At 40.9% G+C, this 26,031-nt stretch overlaps 1 protein-coding gene across 3 annotated transcripts in view; it reads left to right on the top strand.

Annotated features, from left to right (window-relative positions):
* Specc1 (sperm antigen with calponin homology and coiled-coil domains 1) overlaps positions 1-26,031 on the top strand; it is a 258,219-nt gene that overhangs the window by 138,828 nt on the left and 93,360 nt on the right. For all 3 annotated transcript variants that reach the window (XM_051180438.1, XM_051180440.1, XM_051180439.1), the window contains 2 exons: positions 7,878-9,460; positions 24,019-24,226. In XM_051180438.1, coding sequence (XP_051036395.1) covers positions 7,878-9,460; positions 24,019-24,226 — 1,791 coding nt within the window. The remainder of the gene's footprint in view (positions 1-7,877; positions 9,461-24,018; positions 24,227-26,031) is intronic.

The following is a 26,031-nucleotide window of genomic DNA, read 5'->3' as shown; positions in this document are numbered from 1 at the left end:
TGGTAGAAAGGCGGAAACTAAAAAGGTAGGGCCTAAAAGGAGGCCTTCAGGTGATGGGGGTGTGCCCTGCCCTTGAAGGAGATTATGGGTGCTGTTCTCAAACCCTCCTGACTTGTTTCTTGACTAGGTGAATGGTTTTGCCTGAGATATGGTTACAGGCTACCATAAGCCAAAACCAATGGGACTCACCTCTCATAGATCGAAGCCTCAAAGACTAAACAATAAGAAGTCTCTTATCTTAATAATTTGATTATCTTGGGGATTTGTTATAGTGACAGGGAGTTGATCAACATAGCTCAGTGTTCTTTTTTGTCACCCATTGAAGGACATTTTAGTTGCTTCCCAGTTTTGGTCATTATGAGTAAGCTACTAAAAATATCTATGTATGAGTTTTTGTATGGATATAACATTTTAGCTAAATCAGTAGTATATTATTGGGTCATGTAATGTAAGTGTTGTTAGTTTAATACAGTAAGTGTTGTTAGTTTAATACAGTTTGCAGGAAACTACTAAAGTGTCTTTCACTGTAACATACAGGTTTCCACCAACAATGAGAGTTGCTGTTTCCACACTGTGATGGCCACTTTTGTCAGCTGACACAGTCTAGAATCACCAGGGGGTCTTAATGAGGGATTGTCTAGATCAGGTGGGCATGTTTTGGGGGGATTGTTTTATATTCCAGCCAAAAAGTGGGCTGTGGCATTCCCAGGGGTTGGATCTTGGTGTGTAAGTACAGGGAGGGGGCCTGTAGGCATGTATGCATTCATTCTTGGTGTTTTTGACTGTGGATATGACTAGCTGTTTCAAGTTCCTGCCTTGGCTTCCCCTCAAGGATAGACTGTAATGTAGAGTTGTGAGCTAAAATAAGCCCTTTGTCCCGTAGGTTGCCTTTCATTGGTAAGTTTTATCATAACAGAAAAGAAACTAAAACATATGCCCTCGCCAGCATTTGATGTTTTCACTGATTGAGGTTTTAGCCATTGTGATTAAGGGTATAATGGTATCACACTGTTGTCTGGGGTTTTTATTTCTTTTTTAAGGCAGGGTCTCACATGTAGTTCAGGCTATCTTCAACACTTGGCAGGTGTCCTGTGTCAGGGTCCCAGTAGCTGAGATTGTAGGTATGAGCGCCATGCCCAGCTTTCAGGGCTGTGATCTGCAGTCCATTAATGGTGCTCTGTGGAGCTTCTCAGGTGCATGCATCTTTGGTTTGGGCGAGGTATCTACTCAGAACTTTCATGCATTTTTAAGTAGGCAATTTTCTCATTATTGAGCTTTAAGAGTTCTTTATATACTGTGAATGACATCCTTTATCAGATGTCATTTGCAAGTATTATCTCTCTGACTGGTGCTTATCTTCTCTTGACATTGCTATTGTTAAAGTTTCAAATTTATGGGTTTTTTCCTTGTTATGGTAGATGAGAATTTAGCTCTTAACTTTGTACCTTCTCACACTGTCATAATATTGCTGTTTGTTTTAGTCTTTTTTTTTTTTTTTTTTGTTATCCTGAAACTTTTCTCTGTAGATTAGGCTGCCTTGAACTCAAAACGATCTGCCTGTCTCTGCCTCCTAAGTACTGGTATTAAAAGCTGTGTGCTGACACCACCCAGCTGGTTGTCACTTTTAATAATGCATTACATCTTTATTTCCAGTGTGTCAACTGTATCTAGTATCTTTGATTCTGTATTTGTAAGGCCAGGGTAGCTATTAATGCTACTATTTTCTCTGTCTGCCAACTCTCTCTACCTTGTCATCTGCTTCTCAATTTCCTTGTCCTTTATTTTTTTTTTCACCTTTAAGCATAATATTCAAATGATCTTGGGAATAGTCTCTCATGCTCTGTGTATAGGCAGTTTTTTTTTTTATATAGGGTTGGTGTTATTGTGACACTGTATCTCTTATTTCTTGTAGGGTGAAGTCATGGGTTATAGTTATGTTGCCTATTTTATACAGCTCTTATGTTGAGTAAAGGTTTTTGGTTTTCCACTACTTTTGGATTATCTTAATTTTTTTTCATACTTTTCATACAATTAGATGTTCTATAAAAGAAACTCCCTCTGTGGCACTCTGAGCCCTTGAACCTAGTCTAGACATGGCTTCCATATTTGCATCTGAGTATCTGTAGTAGTTATTTTTCTTGTGACTACTCGTTGTCATTTGTTTTTACAAATACATGGGGAAAAAAAAGAAAAGAAAACAGCTTTCGGGAAGGCTTTACTAGTTTTAGCCTTGGCATTTGAATTTGGGACTGGTGAAACTGTCACAGCAGATGGGAAGAGAGAAAGAGGGGAGAAAGAAAGAAGGGCCAGGCCAAACCAGGGCTAGCTATATAGCCCTTAGATTGTCCCCAGTGGCCTATTTCTTTTAGCTCAACCACACCTGTTAAAGGTTCCACAGCCTCTCAAAGCAGAGCTACCATCTGGGGATTTAGTGTTCAAACACATGATACTGTGGGAGGCATTTTACATTTAAACCATAGCACTCCACCTCTGGCCCCCATAGGCTCATAGCTAGCTTATAATACAACAATGCTTTCAATCCATTCTCTGAAGTTTCCATAGTCTTACATTTTTGATACTGTTCAAAGGTCCAAAATGGCAAACTCATCACTTTGAGCCTCTGTTTAAAAAAAAAAAAAAAAAAAGTTACACCCAGCACCTAGTATACAAAGGCACTGAGCAAACATTCCTATTCTAAAAGGAAGGAATTGGGGGGCAGGGCACAGCAAGGAAAGGCAGTAAAGACCCACAAACCTGTAGCTTTGTGTCTTGTATATGGAATTTGTATCCTTGGGGCTCCACTGGGCTTGGATAGCCTCACCCAGCCAAGTCTGTTGTGAAGGTGTGGCCCCTCTCCTAGCCTGACTTTCCTTGGTGCCCACAGCTTTCCTTGGTGAATTTCCCACATTCATGACATTGACAACACCCTGGAATTTCTCAACTTTTGTGACTTGGGCCACACATTCACAGTCTCACTTACACCCTGTTCAGGAGCTCCATGGAGGGAATTTACCCTGTTGCACATCACCTGCCTCAACAACTTTCTGGAATCTCAGTAAATGAAGTTTACATTATACCCTAGAGCTCTCAATTGGTGAGGTCAGGCTCCTACCCTTTTATCCCACCACAAAGCCAGAAGCTTCTTCTTAATGTCACTGATCTTTGTCTTAAACAACTGTATCCCCCTTGTCCATTTCCTCCCTGTCCTGAACTTTAACTCCTTTCCTCTTTACTTTCTATTCAATATAAATCTGGATACCTTGGTGAAAAATGACTGCCTAGAGAAGTGTTTGGGCCCATTTAGCTATGACAGCAGTGAGCAGTAGCTATGCTACAGTCTGAGTGCTATGCTCTCTTGAAATATCTCCCACAAAACAAATTAATCCATAAATTTTGAATTCAGTTTTACTCCAGTTTTCGGGACTCAGGCAGGATGCAGCCAGAATCCTTGCCGGATGGAACACTAGTGGTTTCTAGGCCAGGTCCTGACAAAATCCATGTTCCCCTCTGAAACCTCTGAAACAGTTTACTGTATGCATTTCTTTTTTGATATTGGTCATCTAAATGTCCATTTAAATCACCCACTAATCACTGACTGGATTCTAGAGTTCCTCATTAGCCTCCCATTCCAAACCCTTCCACATTTCTTCCACAAACCAGTTCCAAAAGATACGGACTAGAGTTTCCTGGGTGTGTTGAGAGTCAAGGAGAAGTGAATGAGGTTGATTACAGTGGTCAGGACAAGAAGTCTGCTGTTGGCAAAGACTTGTCTAAGAAACAGATTCTGGCAGGACATGGCGTCACATACCTTTAATCCTAACACTGGGGAGGCAGAAACAGACTGATCTCCTAAGAGTTTGGGGCTAGCTTGGTCCACATAGAGAGCTCTAGGCCAGCCAGAACTGCATAGTGAGACTCTACCTGAAAACAAGGCAAAACAAAACAAAATAAAACCAAAACCAAACACAGATTCTGGTACAGAAATACAGGTGAGATACTTAACTGACTGTTTAGTTTGTCCCAAAGGTATGGGAGGCTGGAGTCAGGAAGACCTGAGACCTCAGACATGTACATAAAACATTCTAGATTTGGAACAAAACAAAACAAAAGGAAAAGAACTTCTGAAACTGTTGATAGGAGTCACTGGCTAGTTGGACAGTTTCAGAAAGAGAAGAGGAGGGAGATTTTAAATAAAATTAGAAGGCCCTTAGGCAGAATGGAGAGAATACGGAGGTACAGAAAGCCTTAGAGGAAAGAGCTGTGAAGTTTTAATAAAGAAAAAGGAACAGATGCAACAAATATTAGCAGTTTATGTTTCACAACATACTGGGTGTATTTCATAAATAAACTTTGGTTTGCTGTTAAATTCTGAGTGGTTTATACAAGGCACAGGTAATAATTATAAGGAGAACAGACTAAACTTTGGCATCAAAAAGAAGAAAAAGCAACAAATGACTAAAGGAGGAAAGAGAATGCGGGGAGGAAGGAAGAGGAGCCTCATTTATGTGATATTTGAGGAATGGCAGATACTGTTGTGATAATCCTAGATCTGCACATTTGCCTGTTGGATGGACACAGTTACTCTGAAACATCAGTGATCTTCCAGTCTTTAGCATGGTCCTCTTCAAGATGACCTCATTCTAGAGGATTGGTGTTACAAAAACATTTTATTGCTGAGTGGATGCAATCTTCATTTTATAAGAATAATTAAACCTTTTCTTTATTGAGTAATTTAGTGTGATGTAAGCAAATTAACTAGATGAGTACAAGTTTTAGATGTCTGCCACAGTACTCAGTGTCTGAAGAGTATATTTTACATTTATTTATTTTATGTTCATGAATGTGCATCACATGAGGGCCTAGTGACCTGCCTACAGAAGTTAGAAGAAGGTGTTAGATCCCCTGGTACTGGAGTTACAGACAATTCTGAGCCACCATGTGGGTGCTAAGAACTGACCTGGGTCCTTTGCATGAGCACTAAGTGTTTATCTGTCTCTCTAGCTCTAACATAATTTAAAGGTTAAAGAATTAGTTTTTGTTTGTTTGTTTTATAATAATATAATAATTTCTGCAGGACTTAGCAATGGCTGCCATTTGCTGCCCATCATCATTGCTGCGTTGAGATTAGCTGCTGCTCCCTCTTTTGGCAGTTTAGGCCAGGCTGGACTCTGAGTGTCTTAACACTAGATTGTGACCACAAGGGTGCATTCTACATCCCTTCCTACACTGCAGAGAGGGAGAGATGGGTCTTACCTGGGATCTTACCTGATTAGAGACTAGGCTATAGCAGTTAGCCCAGACTCCAGAGGTCTTTGCAGTTGTTAGTTTAAATCCAAAGTCTTCATTTCCTTGTGATCCCTATGTGAATGCTGTTTTTACTCCTAGATATTATTGGCATTCTCCTTGATGTAATAAGATGAAAAAAGAAACAAAAAAACAAAAACTCCTAGAATTTACATTTCTCATAATGTTTTTCTAAATTCTGTCTCATTTCTGTTTTATTAATCTCCTTTTTGAAATTTGTAGCTACTCCACATCTTTATCCCATTTGTTCTTGTTTTCTACAAATACAAAGGAGCACACCAATTCTGTTTTATTTTTCTTTTTTCTTCTTTGATACTAGGTTTCTCTGCATTGCCCTGGCTGTCCTAGAGCTCTCTTTGTAAACCAGGCTGACCTCAAACTCAGACATATGCCTGTCTCTGCCTCCCAAATGCCAATTCTGTTTCTAATTCCTTGTTAGAGCCCTCCCTTCCCCCACCTTCTCTTCCTCAATGAAGATGAAATATACAGGGCCTTGGGCATGCTAGGCAAGTGTGTTACTACTCAGCTATATCCCCAAGCCCCTCTTCCTACCTCAAGGTTGCATTCAATTGAAATGCCATTTTATTTAGCTCCTAACATTATCTGTGTAGCTGTATTAAGCTGCAAGTTATAGAGAGCCTAATTCAGAGACTTATAGGAAACATGTAAACCAGCTGCTGTAACTGAAAGATAAACAATAGGCCAAGCTTCAGGGTTGATTTATGCCCTTAAGAATTTGGTTTCTTTCTTTCTGTACCACAGAGTCCTACCCTTCTCACAGGAGGCAGAGTGGTTGCCAACCCTTCCCACACCATGTACTTTTCTCATGATGGCTAGTGGTATTTACCATTCTCTCCCTGCACCCACTTTAAAAAAATCTTTATTCTAGTGTTTATAGATCTTCTAAATTTTTTATATAAGAATATTTTTCAGATTGTCAGTTGGAGTCATCCTTGTAGGTCTCTGGACATTCTAACTAACAATCTGAGCAACAGTGGAAAGGCCACCTTAAATGCCCTTCCATAGTAATGAGATTGATGACTAACTTATCTACCATCATAGAGCCCTCATCTAGTAGCTGATGGAAACAGAAGCAGACACCCACAGCTAAACACTGAGCCGAACTGGAATCCAGATGCAGAGAGGGAGAAGTGATAAGAAAATGGGGACAAGACCAGGCTATGGAAAACTACAGAGACAGCTGATCCGAACAAGGGGGAGCTAATGGACCCCCCCCCCCCAGAGTGATAGCTGGAAAGCCAGCATTGGACTGACTCAGACTCCCTGAATGTGGGTCTCAGTTAGAAGGCCTGGGCAGTCTAAGGGACCTCTGACAGTGGAACCAGATTGTATCCGGAGCACATTCCCCATGGAGGGTTACTCCCTTGACCTAGAGGCAGGAGGGAGGGCTTAGTCCCTACTCCAAATGACTTGACAGATTTAGATGACCCCTCCTGGAAGGCATCACCTTACATGTGGAGTGGGGGGGGATGGGATGGGAGGGTGGTCAGGGAGCATGGGAAGGAGGGAGGGAGAAGGAACTGGGATTGATCTGTAAAATAAGAAAAAATAAATAAAAACAAAAATAAAGAAATACATGCAGAAAAAAAGAATATTTTTCATATAGTATATTTTGATCATACTCTTTTCTCTCCCAAGTTCCTTTAAGTTCCCTCTTAAAAACAAAAACAAACAAAAAAACAAAAAAAAACCAAAAAATGGAAATCAAGCAAACAAACAAAAATAATCAATAAGACAAAAAAAATGTACATGAAAAACTGCATGGAGTTCATGGTCATGGAGCTTGTCCTGGAGTGTGATTGATATGCCCCGTGTCATTGTGTTGGAGGAAGCTAATTTGTTCTTCCCCAACAGGTATCAATTGCAAATGGTTTCTTGGTTAAGGGTGGGACTCTGTACCCACTTGACCCTTTCAGTGCTGGGATTTCGTCTGGTTTGAATATGTGTAGAACTTATGTATACTGTCAATCTGTGAGATCATATGTCTGTCATCCACCACTTCTGGCTCTTAAAATCTTTCCACCTCCTCTTCTGTATAGATCCCTTAGCCTTGAAGGGAGGGGCTTGGTAAAGACTTCCCATTTAGTGATGACTTCTCCAAAGTTGCTCACTCTCTGCACATTGTCCAGTTGTGGATCTCTTTGTTAATTACCGTCTACTGCAAGAGGAAGCTTCTCTGTTCAGGGCTAAGCAGTTCTCTGCTCCGAGTCTCTGCCAGTGTGGCAGCTTTGGGTTCCTGCTTGTGTCCATAGATCTTAATTGAGCTGTGCACTTCTCCTTTGAACCACCAACTGTGGTGAGGATAGGATTGCTCTGGATTGCTTAGGCTAAGTCTGCTTTCCTTAGTACAAGCCCATGGGGAGAGATACAGAAACCCTATTCAAGACAGAGTAACTACCTAGAGGAGGAAGAATTGGATGAACGGTGACAATCATACCATCCTCTGTGCTATGTTTTGAAGACATTTGAGTTTCATTGAAAATGCTTGCTTTTCTTTTTTCTTTTTCTTTTTGTTTTTTTTTTCAATTCTTTTCTTCATCTTATGTCTTTAGGGGCTGTTCCAACAACCAAACGGACAGGCATTCCAGCTCCACGGGAACTCTCAGTAACTGTCTCACGAGAGAGGTCTGTGCCACGTGGTCCCTCCAGCTCAAAGAAGTTGGGCTCTAGTCCAACTTCCTCCTGCACTCCCACTCCTACCAAGCACCTGAAGACCACCTCTGCAAAACCTAAGCAAGAACTTGAGGACACAGAGAAGTCTATGCTTGAGTCCCAGGTTCGGGAACTTCTGGCAGAAGCTAAAACCAAAGACAGTGAAATCAACAGGCTTCGAAGTGAACTGAAAAAATGTAAAGAAAGGTGGGCCCTGAGCACTGAGGACACCAAGGCATTAGACCCGAGTGCAGAGGGAACATCAACCCCAGTAGGTGACACAGAACCTTTGCTAAGAACCCTGGAGGAGAAGAATAAAATCTTTCAGAAAGAGCTTGCTGACCTAGAGGAAGAAAACCGGGCCTTGAAGGAGAAATTGACTTACCTTCAGCAGTCACCAAATTCAGAAGGGGCAGCAAGTCACACTGGTGACAGCAGCTGCCCAGCATCCATAACCCGAGAGTCCAGCTTTGGAAGCCCAGTTGGAAATGAGTTGTCCAGTGAAACGGATGAGTATAGAAGAAGCACACATGGAAATGCATTGCGGACATCGGGGTCTTCAAGCAGTGATGTCACTAAAGCCTCTCTGTCACCAGATGCCTCAGATTTTGAGCATATCACTGCAGACACCCCATCCCGGCCCCTGTCGGCCACCAGCAACTCTTTTAAGGACTCCAAGTGCTCCCCTACTGGGAGCTCCCCAAACAATGCAAGTGAGCTGTCCTTGGCATCTCTAACTGAGAAGATACAGAAGATGGAGGAGAATCAGCACAGCACTGCTGAAGAGCTGCAGGCTACTTTGCAGGAATTATCAGACCAGCAGCAGATGGTGCAGGAACTGACAGCCGAGAATGAGAAGCTGGTGGATGAGAAGACCATTTTAGAGACCTCCTTCCACCAGCACCGGGAGAGGGCAGAACAGCTGAGTCAGGAAAATGAGAAACTGATCAACCTTTTACAAGAACGAGTGAAGAATGAGGAGCCTAGTGCCCAAGGAGGAAAAATCCTTGAGCTGGAGCAGAAGTGCACAGATATCCTTGAGAAGAGCCGCTTTGAAAGAGAGAAGCTGCTCAACATTCAGCAGCAGTTGACCTGTAGCCTAAGGAAGGTTGAGGAAGAAAACCAAGGCGCTATAGACACGATTAAGCACCTGAAGGAAGAAAATGAAAAGCTGAATGGGTTCCTAGAACATGAACGGTGTAATAATAGTGTGATGGCCAAAACTTTGGAGGAATGTAGAGTTACCTTGGAAGGCTTGAAAATGGAGAATGGGTCCTTGAAGGCTCATTTGGAGGCTGATAAGCAAAAGGCCGTAGAGGCCAGCAGTACCATGGGGCAGACAGCAGAGAACTTCGAGGTTCAGGAAATGCTGAAAGTGGCTCGAGCTGAGAAAGATCAATTGCAGCTGTCTTGCACGGAGCTCAGACAAGAATTGCTAAAGGCAAATGGTGAAATTAAACATGTTTCCAGCCTGCTAGCAAAGGTAAGGAGAGGGCTCTCAACTAGTATTTGTTGACATTTCTCTTCAAGACCTTAAAATCACAGAGCAAAGAGAATCAATTGTTCAGTTGTATTTGTGAATTAAGCATTCCAGTTTGAAGATCTATTATAATTTAGACAGGTTGACACTGGAGATTCCAAAGAAAAACACTAAGATTTCTGTACAGATAGTTTAAAGATTAATGTAAATATAGTGAATAATATCAAATGTTATGATGTAGTTGTGAAGAATACCAGGGATGGGATGCATCTCAGTGGTAGACACTTTCATAGCATCCTTGAGGCTTTAGATTTGATTCTTAGCACCACACAAAAATAGGATAAAATAAAATTTAGAATCATCCTGTATACATTGATTGACTTGTTGATGCATTTAATGCTTTCTGAGCATATTCTCAACATTGGCTCTTTTAAGTGTTGTTTTAAATGCCAGCTAGGATTTATCATGTAACTTTTATATTCACTAGTCCACTGTTATTGCCATCCATGTGTGTATAACTAGATGTTTATGTTCTTTCTGGTCTTAGAATATTAAAAGTAATTTTTTTATGCCTCTGATTATTTCTTCAGGAAAAATTCCTAGACGTTGACTTAGTGAGTCAAAGAGTATAAACATTTTAACGACTTTCAACACATTTAGCCAAATTACCCGCCAGAAATAATATGCCAATTTGTTCCCACCAGTTCATGAGAGTACTTGCTTCCTTGAGCCCTTGCCAAAACCTGGTACTAAATTATGTCATTCAAATCTGTTAATCATTTCCTGAAATTATTTTTAGCTGAGAGCCCAAGATGAAATAAGTGGCCTGAGCTATCATTTTGAAAATAACTCTTTGATTTGGCTGTCATATTGTTATGTGATGATACAAGTTTTTTGGTGGTGATTGTGTGACAGTCATTTGCCTCACATTGCTGGCTTTTTGTTCTGTCTTTCCGGCATGGTCCATGACTTGGAATGCTGCTGGGGAGGGGAGGGGCATCTTCCCACCTTATTTCATGGCTGCTGTGTTCCAAAAAGCAGGTTATGCTGTGAGCTCCTCAGGAGATTTCTGCCTGTTGTCTGTCTGTTTTAGGATCAGTCAGATGCAACCGAGTTCTGTACTCAGCTGTCTTATGGTCTAAGTGGTAGGCAGTGTAGGCTGTGTCTGTGTTGTAAATCCACAGGTATTTTATTGAAGGTGCATATTTGAATTATATGTTGACAAATGAAGCTTTACATTAAGTCACCTTGTAAAGTAAGAATGTTCTCTTTCGTTGTTTAAAGACTATTCATTACCTATTCTATAAAATGTTTACTCTCCCAGGTGAACCTTTTTTAAAAACTTTTTTTACATTTATTTTATTTTACTTATGTGAGTGTTTTACCTGTATGTAAGTATGTGCATTACTCATGTGCCTGGTGACCACAGATATCAGAAGAAGGCATCAAATTCCCTGGAACTGGAGTTACATATGGTTGTGAGCTGCCACGTGGATACTGGGAATAGTATCTGTGTCCTCTCAAGTGCTCTAAAGTGCTGAGCTATCTCCAGCTCCCCACAGACCTCCTTTAAATCTTTTCCTTTTTTAAATTTGTGTCAGACATTTTGATTAGCATTATACTAAATAATAAATGTTAAGTAATTAGATATCTTAAATAGCTTATTTTTCTAAACAAATGGTTATATTCATTACAGAAGATTTAGTAAACTGTAGAAAAATATGGAAAACAGACATTGCCTTTAATCTTACCACCTGAAAGCAAATGTATCAACATTTTTGCTGTATATATTTTAGACATTTTCTCAGTTGATATATACTAGGTTATGCATACAAACCTATACTGACAGGATTACAGTATTTCATCTTTCTGTATAAAAGAACAGAGTACATGTGGCATAGTTCACAGTAAACCAGTTAGATTAGTGTAAAAGTTCCGTTTTAAATGTATTTCCCCTCCCCCATGACAGAGTTTCTCTGTGTAGCTCTGATTGTCCTGGAACTTACTCTGTAGACCAGGCTGGTCTCAAACTCACAGAGATCCACCTGCCTCTGCCTCCTGAGTGCTGAGATTAAAACTTGTGCCACCACAGCCCAACTTTGTAAAAGATTTTTTATAAGTTGTTTTTCTTCCTGATTTCTTGAGTAAAATTCTTTAACTTTACCCTACCCTGTTTAGATTTAAAGATATAAATTTGCCCTTTCTTGTAGCTTACCCAAAGTAAAGGCAATAAAATCCAGAGTTTTCTTGTATAAATTTAATGTTTGGAGGACATGGAAAATGTATGCTTTCTGTAGAGCACAGCACACAAATGCACACTTAAAATAAAGCTGTTTTTAAATAATTAAACTAATTCACATAGCTCATATATTTACTGATTTTGTGCCAACTAGAATTATGATGTACTGACTGTAGAAGTCTAGCCAGTGTTTAGTTAAGAGTCTAAGGGAGAAAATACATGAGGTGTAATGTTCCTTCCACAGGTCCCTTTTATAGGTATTAAGACTCCAGGTCTGTAATATTGCACTGCCTTGTGTACAGAGAGTATACTGCTCTATAAGTCTTTTACATCAACATTGAAGAAGCAAATCCAAGACCTCTTAAACTTTGTTTTCTGTTGCTATAACAGATATTCAGTAATTCAGAAAAGAAAGGGTTATTTGACCTGCTAGTTCAAGATGCCGGAAGTCTAAAGTCAAGCAACTGTGTCTGTTGTGGTTTCTACCCACAGTACAATGGAAAGAAGATACTACCACATGTGAGAAAGCATGTGTGACAGAGCAAGCAGAGTGCCACCTTCCCTTTCTAACAGTCCCCTGAGCAAGAGAGATCCCATAAGATGGCACCCATATATTCACAAGGGTAGTACCCCTTCCAGTCACCCGTAAAAGGCCTTACCTCTAATATCAGTTACCTTACTCATGGTTGTGTAAAAATACATAATAAACACTTAAGAAAGAAAGGATTTATTTGGGCTCACAGTTTGAGGGTACCATCCATCACAAGAGGGGAAGCATGTGACTACATGACTTACTGTGTAATGCAGAAGATGAATGCTGTTGCTCATCTTGCTTTCCCTGTATTCAGCCCTAGACCCCAGCCCAGGAGACAGTGCCATCTATATTTAGGGCAGGTCTTCCCTCTTCAATTAAAGCTTTCTGGGATTATCTTCATATATACACTGTATGTGTTTCCATGGTAATTACAAATCTAGACAAGTTAACAGTTAAGATCATCTGTAACTCCTCCTAACACCACCACCACTGGAAATAAAAATTTCAACATGAGTCTGGGTGAAGACAAACCATATCCAAATTGTAGCACAGACTCAGTGTATTCCCACTGCAGAGTATCCATCCACTAATCTCTAACAACCATGGGTTCCAGTAATGATACTAAAGGAGCCCATTCCCAAAGGAAAACAAGACATGAGATGAAAGCTCATGAAGATTAAACTGTATAGCCAGCATGTCTGTGGATCCCTCATCACATGCCTTTTGACATTTGTGCCTGGTTCCCCCAGGTTTCTGATCCTAAAGTGGTGGATTAAGGAAGGATGGTTTGTCAGTGGGGGCCAGATCCTCTTTGGGGCTCTGCCCCTTTACTTATATGTGGTTCCATTAGAGAGTGCTACCTCTGTCTAGAGATGGACCGTACCTCAGTTTCCTTCTCTAACCTCCTTTCCTTGTGATGCATTTACTCTTAGGTGTGTTATTATCTCTAGTTAGGTAAGGTCACACACAGCACCATTCTCTTCCTTGAACTTGACCTCAGAACTCATCTGTGAGAGCAGCGATGCCTCCACCTCTCTGTCCTTTGTATGTTTGAGGGCAGCGCTTACTGTCCACATCTTTTCTAGAGATACCCTGCTTTTGCAGCTGACTATTAGTTTTCAAAGGCAAAATTTATAGTATGAGTAATAAAAACCAAGAGACAGATACTGGGGTTAAAGATGAAGATCAGAGAAGCAGAACAGTGAGCCACTAGTTCTTACCTCTGCCTCAGACTGAAAGGGCAACCCTGTCTCCTTGAACCCTCAGACTCTTCTCTCCACCTGCTTTGCTGGGATTAAAGGCACGCACCACCACTGCCCAGCTTCTATAGCTAACTAGTGTGATTGCTAGAATTAAAGGTGTATGCCCCCACTGCTTGGTCAGTATGACTGACTAGTGTGGCTAGCTTTGCACTCTGATATTCAGGCAAGCTTTATTTGTTAGATCATAAACAAAATGTCACCACAAAAATTCAGATTTCTAGCTTCATCTCTGGGTTTTCTATAGTCTTTTAAAAAATTATTTATTTATTATGTATACAGTGTTCTGTCTGCCTGTGTGCCTGCAGGCCAGAATAGGACATCAGATCTCATTACAGATGGTTGTGAACCACCACCATGTGGTTGATGGGAATTAAACTCAGGACCTCTGGGAGAACAGTGTTCTTAAGCAGTAAGCCATCTCTCCAGCCCACTGTATGTATGTATGTATGTATGTATGTATGTGTGTATATGTAAATATATATATGTAATATATATATATCAGAAGTATAAATATACTAGCATAATTACTTCCTAGGCAGAATAGCATTGAAAAACAATTAACAACAACAGCAAAATCCCCACCAGATTTAGGTCAATAAGAATGCAATCTGATGCAATATGGTCACCTCTATTTTCAGTAGAATGAAACAGAAGAGTTCTGCGGTAGCCATGCAAGATGTCAAAATAAAAAAAGCGAACACAGCACACATTCTTCCTCCTGGCGTGCTCTCAGGCTGTCACTCTTGTGCCTTACTGTTTGCTTTATACCTTTAGCACTGTGGCTTTCCCACATATTAGATACTTAGTAAATTTTGTCAAGTAGATGGATGAAAGTTTATACCATTTTAATAACAACTAATATTTTAGTGTTCTTGTGTGTTCTAGATACTCTCAAGAACATCTTTTTTGTTTTCTTCCCATAAGGACATTGTCTATGAGTTAAATACTAGACAAAGTTTACTGGAGAAGAATGTTAATTTGTCTGGATATTGGTTACAAACACTTCTTAAATTACTAAAGCTGCCGAGCTGCTTGATTGACAGCTTTCAAACCCTTCCCTTGTCACCAGTGCATTGGCAACTGTCCTGAAGTTCAGCAGTTCAAAGTTGGGCAGAGACTCAGACCTAGCTAGTGACCACTACCGTCATCTTGTGTTGAACTTTAGTGTCTTCCCCCTTGTCCCCTCTTACCCCTTCCTACCACCTCTAGAAATCACTGCTGCTGTCCACCAAGCAGCCACTTCTTCAGCTACCTGAAGATTGTCATCCTGACAATCCTAAGAGAGACTTTGTTCCAGCTGCAGGAACAGTCTTAGCCGTCATGGCTGCTGTTTATATCTCCACCCGCTTTGCAGATGTTCCCAGTTTGGTCAGGGAGGAACATTCCTACTCCTAAAGCAGATCTAACAACTTATACACTGGTCTTAAAACAGGTACCCCTGAACAGACTGGTGGACCAGTGACTGTATGTGTGTATGGTCCCGCCCTTCTCTAGCTATATAACAGGCCTCCCCCTCTGTCTCATGAGGGTAGCTTCACATAAAGCTTTTGTCATTTCATTACCCACTCATGGTTTTACCTTGGGTAGAGTAGGGCTGAGGTAGTTCCACCAAGAGCAGATGACACCAGGGGCTGCTAGGCTTGTGTCTGAAGAACTCTTGGGAGCAGAGGAAAGCTGAGAACGGTGGAAGGTGAAGTACTGTAGAGAATAGAAAAGCGAGAAAGGCAATGAATGAAGAGTAGGGCTGTAGAGGGGCATCAGGGGTCAAGTGGCCCTACCGTTGGGGGAGTCCCAGACAGACCCTGAGAGTGGGTAGCTCTGGCTGCTGAGGACTGACCAACAGTGGCTAGATGCTGAGCTACTGGCACTCAGAGCATACTGTACACCAGAGTCCAGAGCCATTGATGTCAGGTCTGACTGGCATTTTGCCAGTTCCTGATTTCTGTTCCAACCAAGCAAAAGAACTCTAGATCATTTAACTATGGCTTTTATTATAGACACCACATTGTTTTTTCTTTCTAAAGATTTATTTTTATTGTTGTTAATATATCTAAGTGTGTGTGTCTGTGCATATAAGTGCAGGTGCCCGTGGAGGCCAGAGGTGTCTGATCACCTGGAGCCGGATTGAGACTGTTATGAGCAGCCTAAAGTAAGTGTTGGGGACCAAACTCAGGTACTATAGAAGAGCTTCAAGTGCTCTTAACCCCCGAGCCATTTCTTCAGCCCCTGTCTGGTTTTTTGTTTGTTTGTTTTCTGTTTTCATTGTTTTGTTTTTTGTTTTTCTTCAATTGTGCAGACCAAGGCAGAGAACAATTTTTAGCCTAACTTGTTAATTGCTTAAGTCAGGGTTCAAAGCTAGTCTAGACCATATGTATTACACATACCCTTAATCATGGACTTGCACTGCTTTTTGAAATGAAAGACAGGCACGTGGTGGCTTTTCATGCCTTTAATCTCTGAGTTCAAGGCTAGCCTGGTCTACAGAGTGAGTTCAATGAGGGCTACACAGAAGCCTTATCTCAAAATAAATGAAAGAAAGAAATGAAAGACAAGGCAGGATCATGTTTAGAGCAGATCTAACAACTTATATACTGGTGTTAAAACCAACAACCTTTGGTTCAGAGAAAGTAAAGCTTCAATACTAGGAGAACTTTACTCTGTCTAGATAAGGTGGTGGAAATTTGCAGAAAAAAAAACCAACAAAAACAACAACAAAAAAAGAGCCATGAAGAAACTGGTTTTGGCTGGACATGATGGTACACACCTGTAATCCCAAGTACATGGTTGGTTGAGGCAGGGGGATTAAGTATTTGAGGTCAGTCTGAGCTAAATACTAACTCCTGTCTTAAAAAGTGCAGGGGGGGGCAGCAAAAATGGAACAGAGAGAAAGGGAAGGGACTAACACAACAGTGAGAGCTATAATTCAAGAAGGGAACAAATCAGTGTGTTCATGTGGTTGTGCAGCCACCACCACAGTCTGATTGATGGCTTTTATCAACCACAAGGAGACTTTGACCTAATAACAGCTACCTCTCCAAGTCATGCCTCTCCTAACCCCTGGCACTGTGTAGTGTGCTGTGTGCTTTCTGGCTCTTTAGATTTGACTCTGCCAGGCATTTCAAGAAATCATTCATCATGTTGCCTTTTACCTTTGCCTTTCTTCACTCGGCATACATAATGTTTTCAAGGTAAATCCATGTGTGGCCTGTGTCAGGACGTAAGGACTTAAGTTTTTTTTTTTTTTTTTTTTTTTTCTGGCTAATATTGCTTTGTACAGATGTGCTGCATCTGTTTATCCATGCAATAATTAGGGTTATTTTTTATGGTCTTATATGTCTCTTGAGGGCCATACTTTTCCATTTTAATTTTATGAAATTCAGTTTGTTTTGTTGTTTAAATCTTTTGGTTTGAGTTGTTTGTTTGTTTTTTTTACATTTTAAATTCATTTATTTTGCTTTGGGTGAATATACCACAGCTTACATGTGGAGGTCAGAGATTATTTCCTCTGTGGGGCCTTTGAAGCAAACTCCAGCCAGGCTTGGTGGCAGGTGCCTTCCCCTGCTGTGTTGGCTTGATGATGGCAATGGCCTTGGTCTGAGGAATCTTTAAAAACAATTATAGAATCACATTTACAGTTGAGAAAGATTATCTGGCCACAGATGTGAAAGCCAAGGCTGCCCAGGTGGGGATGGTAGGGCAGGGAATGGAGAGAGTTTTTAGATGATTAGGAATGGCCCAGTAGGGTTTGGTGAATACTGATTTGTTATTGGGGATTGCACAAAGAGTCACTTCACTCCCTGCACAGACCCAGACCCAGATGGTGCTCTTTCCTGAGAGGGCACTTAGAATCCAGAGCAGTGTGGGGAGAGTTATTTGGAAGGAGGAATAACGTTCAAATCTGTCCACCAAGGCTTTCATCAACTCCTATAGTACAGTCATTGACATAATATTGATGGCTGCTTAGCTTCTAGGCCAGGTGTCTCCAAGGTCAAGATATCTGTCTCCCTTTGACCCTCCGTCCCTTTAGATATAGTAAAAATGTGTGTAATGATAATATCCTGGTGCACATTCTTAGGTTTATAATGTTTAACTCTGTTGGAGGAGGCACTATTGAAAAGGGTAGGCAATGACTAGATCGAATGTTCAGCAGCTGCTCTTTCAGAAGACCTAGGTTTGATTCCCAGCACCCACATCCTTACAGCTGTCTATAAGTTGAGTTCCAGGATATCTGATACCCTTTTTTGGCCTGTGCAGGCACCAGGCATGTTAATAGTTCATAGATATAATACAGCCAAAATACCAATACACATAAAATAAAATAATTTTTGAAGAAGAGAAAAGGGTAGGGAGGACTCTTAACATCTCCAACTGTTCTCCATTCTTGATTGTTTTTTAGTACTCAAAATTATTTAATGGACAGTGTAATAACCAAAACTTAGTAAAATGACCAACTCTGGGTGGGCATGTTGTGCAGAGGTAGGGTATTTGACTGGCATGCACAAGGCCCTGGGTTTATCCCCAGCACTGCTAAACACAAAGCCTCTAAGCTGACATCTTGACACAAGAAGCAGTAGCTTTTATAAGCCAGGCTACTTCTCTGGGCAGCACCCTGTGTTCATTTCTGACAGAAGAACTTCATTGTTGCTTGAATTCATTCAGAATTTATTGCAGTGACCTAGCTCTATGCCCACCCTGGTCGCTGTTATTATATGATTATTTGAATAGAAGATAAAATGATTTCTCAAGGGCTGGGCGTGATTTTCTAAGATTCTATCTTTGCCATCAGAACCTACAGCTATAAACTAAAATGTTTATACTCCATTTTCATCTCACATCATGTTTTCACTTTTAATGTACTTGTTTTTTGCTTCCTTGTGTATTGGCGATATTGTTGTATTGGCTTTGTTCCCTTATTTGCTTTATTCAGTATTCTCTGTCTTGGGGGTGGTTTGTGTTATGGTAACACCTTGGCTCATAGTTGATCACCATCTTGATGTCCTTTGTGCTATTTTTCACCATAATAAACTAAGGAATACTATATAAATTTTACTATACAGAAATCATTATTCCATGTAATCCTAGTGCTAAAGCAATCACAGCCAGTTATTCACACATCTCCTGCAAGAGAGACTCCAGAGAATGTATATGGAAATACAACCCTCTCATATCACCCCATGACTAAAGCACTCTCTTTTACTCCAGCTGTTGGGGATCAGTGGCAGCTGATAGCACCCAACTGAAGCCCCTTCCAAGATGGCCCTCTCTGGGTGGTGCGTCTCATGGCTAATCCATTGAGAAAATAAAGATGAGGCCTTTGCAGCTGGGGCAGTATAAAGGGAATGCAAGGTGTGGCCCTGTCCCTGAGGGCTTAGTGGATGCCTGTGTGAGACAGCCACCTTTGCCAGTCCTGCTTCCATGTCTCTCCCACAGTGAGGATCAGGAACACACTTCAAAAAGTTTCTTGTGTGCACATGCCCTTCTCCAAGTATTTCCAAGGAATCTGACCTGTAGCAGTGCTTTGTCCCCAAGTTCAATGTTACAAGTTTGGAGGGGGTGGTGACACTTGCTAGAATTGTCGTCTGGTCTGACCACAGCTGACTAGGTTGCTACTTGGATTTGGCCATTGTTGGTGAATCAGGGAAGACTCTTGATGTCTTCTCTCTGAGAAATCTTGGTGGTGTTTTGTTATGAGAACTTTTCCTCCAGCCTGGTCCCACAGCCGCGTCAGCCCCAAAATAATGCACAGAGATGCTGTATTAGATATAAAGCTGTTGGCCTGGTACTAGTGTTTCTTGGTTAGCCCTGTCTTAAATATTAACTCAGTTCTATCAATCAGTGTTTCCACATGGTCTTATCTTACCAGATAGAGGGTCTGGACCCCTTACTTCTGTCATGTCCTACATCTTAACTCCTCTCTACTACATCTTCCAGAATCCTCCTTGTCTCCTAGTCCCAACTATTTTGCCTTCCTATTTGCCAACAGTGCTTTATTCATTAACAAATAATAGAAACATATTTACAGAATGACATCGCCCATCAATGTTTGTTTGAATCTGACTGAAGAAGATGAAAGATGCTTGGAGTGCTTGGAAGTGGGTTTTTATTGTTGTTTGTTTTGTTTTGTTTTCCCAAAGGAAACATACACACACACACACACACACCACCACCACCACCAACAACAACAACAACAACCCTGTTTGGATATCTGATAGTGTAATTCCCAAATTAGAGAAACTAAATTCAAAAGTTTCCACTGCTAGGCAGGAGAAGGCCAGCATCACAATAAAGGCATCTTAGAACTCAGTGTTCATAGAAATACACAGCTCTGTTCTCTGCTGGTAGGTAAGCTGGATTCTCGAAAATAGTTTGTGTTTGTGTCTTTGTGAGTATAGACTCATCATTTATGTGAATGTGCCCATAGAAGCCAGACTAGGTCATCAGACCCTTAGGGCTGGAGTTACCAACCTAATGTGGGTTCTGGGAGTCAAACTCAGGTTCTTGGAAGAACTGCATGTGCTCTTAACTGCTGAACCATCTCTCCAGCCCACATTCTTCTTCTTTAATAATTTCCCTATATATGTTTGTTAATCTATAAAATGAACATAACCTGAAAATAATTAATGCCTTCCTGTTGATCTAGTGAGTGTCCTATGAGATGGTAAAACTACCCTTTTAAATTAATTTTTAAATTTAAATTAAAAACAATCTTATTTTACATACTAATCCCAGTTCCTTCTCCCTCTAGTCCTCCTACTTCCCCCACTATCTCCCCATCCCATCCCCCATCCTCTCCTTAGAGAAGGTGAGGCCTCCCATGGGGTATCATCAAAGTCTGTCCCATCATTTGTTGCAGGACTGAGGTCTTCCCTCCTATATCTAGGCTGAAAGAGTATCCCTTCATAGGAAATGGGCTCCAAAAAGCCAGTTCATGCATTAGGGATAAATACTGACTCCACTGCCAGAGGCCCCATAGACTGCCCAAGCCCCCCAACTGACAACCACGTTCAGGGAGCCTAGTTCAGCCTTATGCAGGTTCCCCAGCTGTCAATCTGGAGTCTGTGAGATCCCACTTGCTTGAGTCAGCTGTTTTTGTAGGTTTCCCCAACATCGTCTTGACCCCTTTGCTCATAACTCCTTCCTCTCTACAACTGGATTCCAGGAGTTCATCTCAGTGCTTATCTGTGAATCTGCTTCTGCTTCCATCAGCTACTGAATGAAGGCTTTATGATGGTATTTAATTTCATTATAGGGGAAGGACATTTAAGGTAGCCTCTCCACTATTGCTTAGTTTCTTAGTTGGGGGTTATCCTTGTGGATTCCTGGGAATTTCCCAGTGCCAGGTTTCTTGTTAAGCCCAGGGTAAAAGTACTTTTTTAAAAAAGTTTTTTGACTGGGTGTAATGGTGCATGCCTTTAATCCCTGTACTCAGGAGGCAGAGGCAGGTGGCTCTCTGTGAGTTTGAGGCCAGCCTAGACTAGATGAGCCCTAGGACACCCAGGACTATGTAAATAAGAAGACAAGACCTTGCCTATAAATAAATAAATAACAAAACCCTAAACCAAACAAAAGCAACAAAGTTTTCTGGATTATTTCATCAGACTTGGAGGATATATTTCATATCAAGAAAAAAGTGTTGGGACAGTGTTGATTTGTAGGCATACCAGTCTGCACTTCTGTCCCTTCCCCTTGCATGTTACTCTTCAGTGCTCATAATCATGATGAATTAGTATGGGAAATAAAATCAGAGTCTCTGAGGGTCAGTAGTCTCAGCTGCACTCAGAGACCCCATTCGGGATGCTTAACAATTTCCCTTATCATATTCCCCCATTTTACTCCACACCCATAGTATTTCTTACTAGTCGCATGCATATATCTGGACACCAAGATGACATGCCTCTGCCTGATGAGTCCAGCTATGAACCTGCGAGATTCAGAGTTTGCCTTCCACTGCTGCCTTTCAGATACTAGCTTTCTAGCATCTAAAATGGAAGTGCTGTAGGGATGATAGCAAGATGGCTCAGCAGTTAAGAGCACTTACTGCTCTTCCAAAGGACCTGGGTTTGGTTCCCAGCATCCACACAGTGTATCAAAACCCTCTGTCATGCTTTTTACAAAGAAAAAAAAAGATAGACTGTGTATTGTTTTTTAAATTACTTATTTTTATTTTACATACATTGGTGTTTTGCTTGCATGTATGCCTGTTTGAGGGTGTTGGACCCCCTAGAACAGGAGTTACAGACAGTTGTGAGCTGCCATGTGAGTTCTGGGAATTGAACTGGGTCCTCAGGAAGAGCAGCCAGTGCTCTTAATTGCTGAGCATCTCTCCAGCCCCCAGAATATGTCTCATTTTTTTTAAAAAGCACTTTTTCTATATATTATAAAGTAGCCATTGATAAGAAAAAAGATTTGTAGCTTTTTCCACTAATTGTAAATTTTTGGTTGAATGCACTTATATTATACTATTATTCACATTATTATGTCTAACTTATTCATAATACATAAGGGAATTATGTAGAAGAAGGGAATAACTTTTGTTGAGTGCTTATTATGTTCCAGGCACTGATAAACTGTAAATGCATTGTTTCATTAAATCTCCTGCATTGTTCAAATGAGGAAGCTGAGGCAGAGGGAGTAAAAGAATATCAGGTTCAATTGTGTGTGATGCATGCCTGTAACAAAAACAGATCCACAAATCTTGACTTGGTAGAATTAGAATTTAAATGTTGACAGTCTAGCTTAGGATTCTGTGCCCTAAGCCATTTTGGTATATATGCTTCAGTGGGTTTCAGTTTTGACAGAAGCCTGCAGCGATATATGTCCACAGTGCAGACACACACGCGCGCGCGCGCGCACACACACACACACACACACTTCTGTCATTGAAAGGCCAATTTTACATAACTCAGGCAGTATGATCTGTGTTGATCCTGAGGTTGTTCATCTTACTCCCACCCATCTGTTCATCTGTGTGTCCATCCCACCTTCCCAAATGGAAAATACTTCAGGACTGCCTTGTAGTACTGTTTTCATTTATTCATCAAATACACATTAGTTACTTTCTCCATGTCTACCACTCCATGTCTCTGCAGGAGCAGAGGGTTCCGTGTGCTGTGGGGGATAAAACAGACCAGGTCCCTGTTCCTATAGAGTCCCCAGCCAGAACTGCAACTGGAAACAAAATTGGATGTGAAGATACCCCCCCCACCCCCGACTTAAAAAATAGGAAGAAATCTATTGCACATCAAGCTTATATTGATTGCCCAGTAAATATATACCTATTTATCGATGTCAATTAAATGGCTGTAGAAAAGGAAGTGTTTATTGTAGCACTTTTCTTAATAACAGATTGGTGTTTTAGGCAGTGGATTTTCAGTGTGTAGTAATTAAAATAGTCTAGTGCCAGCTGGGGAAATGGCTCAGTAGATGATAAAGCCTTTCTGTGTAAGTATGAAAACCAGAATTTAGGTCCCTGGCACCCAGGTGAATGCAGGGCAGTGTAGTAACCTGCCTAACCTCAGTACTCAGAAAGTAGAGACAGGGACTCCTCAGAGCAAACCAGCTAGCTAGACTATCTGAATTAGCTAGCTCTGGATTCAAGTGAGACATCTTACCTTATCAGTGGTAGAAAGTGGTCAAGAAAAACACTGATATCAAACTCTGACCTCCATACATATGTGCAGAAATGTGCACACATATACCCACACATGTGCCCAAATAACCTGTTGTAATATGTATCAATCTGTATATACTAACATTTAAAATTAAGTTAAAATAGTATAATAAGCACTGTTTAGTACAAGACAAAGGCATATTACATACTGCAATACTTCCAAATTAACACACATATACAACCAGCTGTGTAAATTTTCAAAATACCTAGAATAAGGTTATATATTATCAAGGGCTAAAACACATATGTAATAAGTATGGGAAAATTTTCAAGGCATGACCATACACAAACTTTAGAACAATGCCTGTTACTTGCTGAAATTGAAGGAAAGGTTGAGGCATTGACACATTGATAATTAACACATTAATTTGTAAATATGGCAACATTTAATTGTTAAGCCTGAGTGTATCATCTTGTTTCTTACTATGTAAGTGTATAATTAAAGTTGAGCAGGTGAAATGAATGTGCTGGGATGATTTTCTGTTTCCAGTGCCCTCAGATTTCTATGTAGTGTGTCTTCCAAAGAAATGTAATCAATCTGGTGTTCTAAGGTTGAAGTTTGTGGTTCAGGCTTCCAGGACATGGAGTCTCACCAGCAGAGGGCGCTGCTCCATAGAGAATGTGAGGTTAGGGCGGCCTCTCAGCTTTCATGATATCCTGTTCTAAGCTGGTAAGGGAAAGAGTGACATACACTAGGAGTCCTTTTCTTCCTGCTTGTGAAAAGGGGCACAGAATCCAGCGTCTGGACACAATGTGTCTCTCTCAACATTTCTAGTGTTGTCTGTTGGTAGACTGAAGGACAGCAAGAAGTCGTTTGAGTGAGTTTTTAAACTGACAATATTTCTTGTTTTCTAGATGGAAAAGGATTACTCTTACCTGAAGGAGGTCTGCGATCATCAAGCAGAACAACTGAGCAGAACCAGCCTAAAATTACAAGAGAAAGCTTCAGAGAGTGACGCAGAAATCAAAGACATGAAAGAAACCATATTTGAATTGGAAGATCAGGTGGAACAGCACCGTGCTGTCAAGTTACACAACAATCAGCTCATTAGTGAGCTGGAAAGTAAGTGAAGTCAAGCCTGGAGACATGCAACAGGTGTGAGTAGATGGTGCATGACAGGAGGCCTCCTAAGGCCAGAGAGTTGGAGAGCCTGTCTTTTGAGCACTATAATCTCCCAAGAGAATAGCACTTATGAGACAAGCAATAATCTCTGAAACTAAGTAAAATGCTGAGTAACAGACGTAGATGACCACAGCTCTTGCAAGAGGGCAGGCACAATTTCGAAGTGTTAAATGTACCTGTGTCACATCCTGAGTTGCTAGACAACCAAACCTACTTTGGCTTCTGTTGTGAGTAGGAGAGGCTTTTTTTTTTTTTTTTCCCCTCTAAGGATGACCTTTAGCATTTAAGGAGTGTTTTTTAGAGTAAATTGTTCACTGCCTTTGTGTCAATGGTATGTTGTCTTCAGGATCTGGTACACAAGAGCTAGGTGATCTACTCAGAGTGAAACAGCTATGCACCTGTGGTCATGTCCAGCATGCTTCACATTGATGGAAGAGCATGGGATTTCTCATAGATGTTAGACAGTTGGTTTCTGAAGAGGCATTGGTATATGGTCTTATGAGAAAGTCACTGCTTTGAATAGGGAGAGACTTTTTTTTTTTTTTTTTTTTTTTTTTTGTCAGTTTTTGAGATAGGGTTTTTCTGTGTAGTTCTGGCTGTCCTGGAACTCCCTATGTAGATTAGGATGGCCTCAAACTCACAGAGATCTGCCTGCTTCTGTCTCTCAAAGGTGTGTCTCACCACTGCCCAGAGGGGAAAGACATTTTTAAAAAGATTGAACATCCTTTGTGTTTATTCTAATCAGCCTTATCAAATGTCACATCTAATGAGCTTTGTCTTTTGTAACAAAAAACTTAATAAAAAAAAGCTTTGTATGGCATTAGTTATTACTAAACATCATCTAGTTCCCTCAGAAGTTTCCCTGCTATGCTCATTACTCACAGATTCTATATTCCTGAATTCATCTACTCACCTAAATGTATGTGTACTCCCCCAGTTTGGTACGCATAACACCTTCCTGGTTTGGGGGCATGCAGAGAGAGGTGAAAGGTCAGCCAAAAAGTCAGGAAAGTCTCTGTAATCAGCAGAGATCCATCTCAAGAGACTTTTCCTTTCTGTCCTGAATTCTGATACTATGTACAAATCTTTTTTTTTTTTTTTCTTAAAAAAATGTTTTTACATTTTATTTATCTTGGGTGTGGAGGTCAGAGGACAGCTTATGGGAATTGGTTCTCTCCTTCTACCACGTGGTTCCCTGGGATCAAACTCAAGAGTTGTCAGGCTGGATGGTAAGTTCCTTTACCAACTGAGCCATCTCATCAGGCCACAAGTGTTCTTTATATGCTTTCCCTTAAACAAAAAGCAAAACAAACAAACACTTTTGTACTTGTTTTTCAGATTTTTGATATTTAAAATATTCACAGTTATGATGCTAAAGTGCTGTCTAGTGTCCCTAAGTGCAGGAAGGCTGTAATATACTTACAGAAATAGGTTTATTAGAGAATCTTGGTCAGGCCTGAGCTTTTATGATGGTGCATGTGAGTTCAGTGTCAACCAGTCAGCAGTCCAGGATAGCCAGACAGAGGATGCAGGTCATTCTCCAGTCCTAATGTGAGGCTTCTCTGAAAAGTGCTGGAGTAATATTCAGGGATACATCTTCATTGATGTTGAAGCAATGGAAAGGATGGGAAGGGGAGGAGCCTTATAAATTCATGGAATGAAGACCAGTAGCTAACAGTCATGGACAGCAGTGTCACAATGTCAGAGACAAAAGGAATTCATCATAACATAGCCCATGGCCAGGA

Source organism: Phodopus roborovskii, unplaced genomic scaffold (assembly GCF_943737965.1).
Source record: "Phodopus roborovskii unplaced genomic scaffold, PHOROB, whole genome shotgun sequence".
Classification (NCBI taxonomy): domain Eukaryota; kingdom Metazoa; phylum Chordata; class Mammalia; order Rodentia; family Cricetidae; genus Phodopus; species Phodopus roborovskii.
This window is presented reverse-complemented; position numbering and strand designations above follow the sequence as displayed.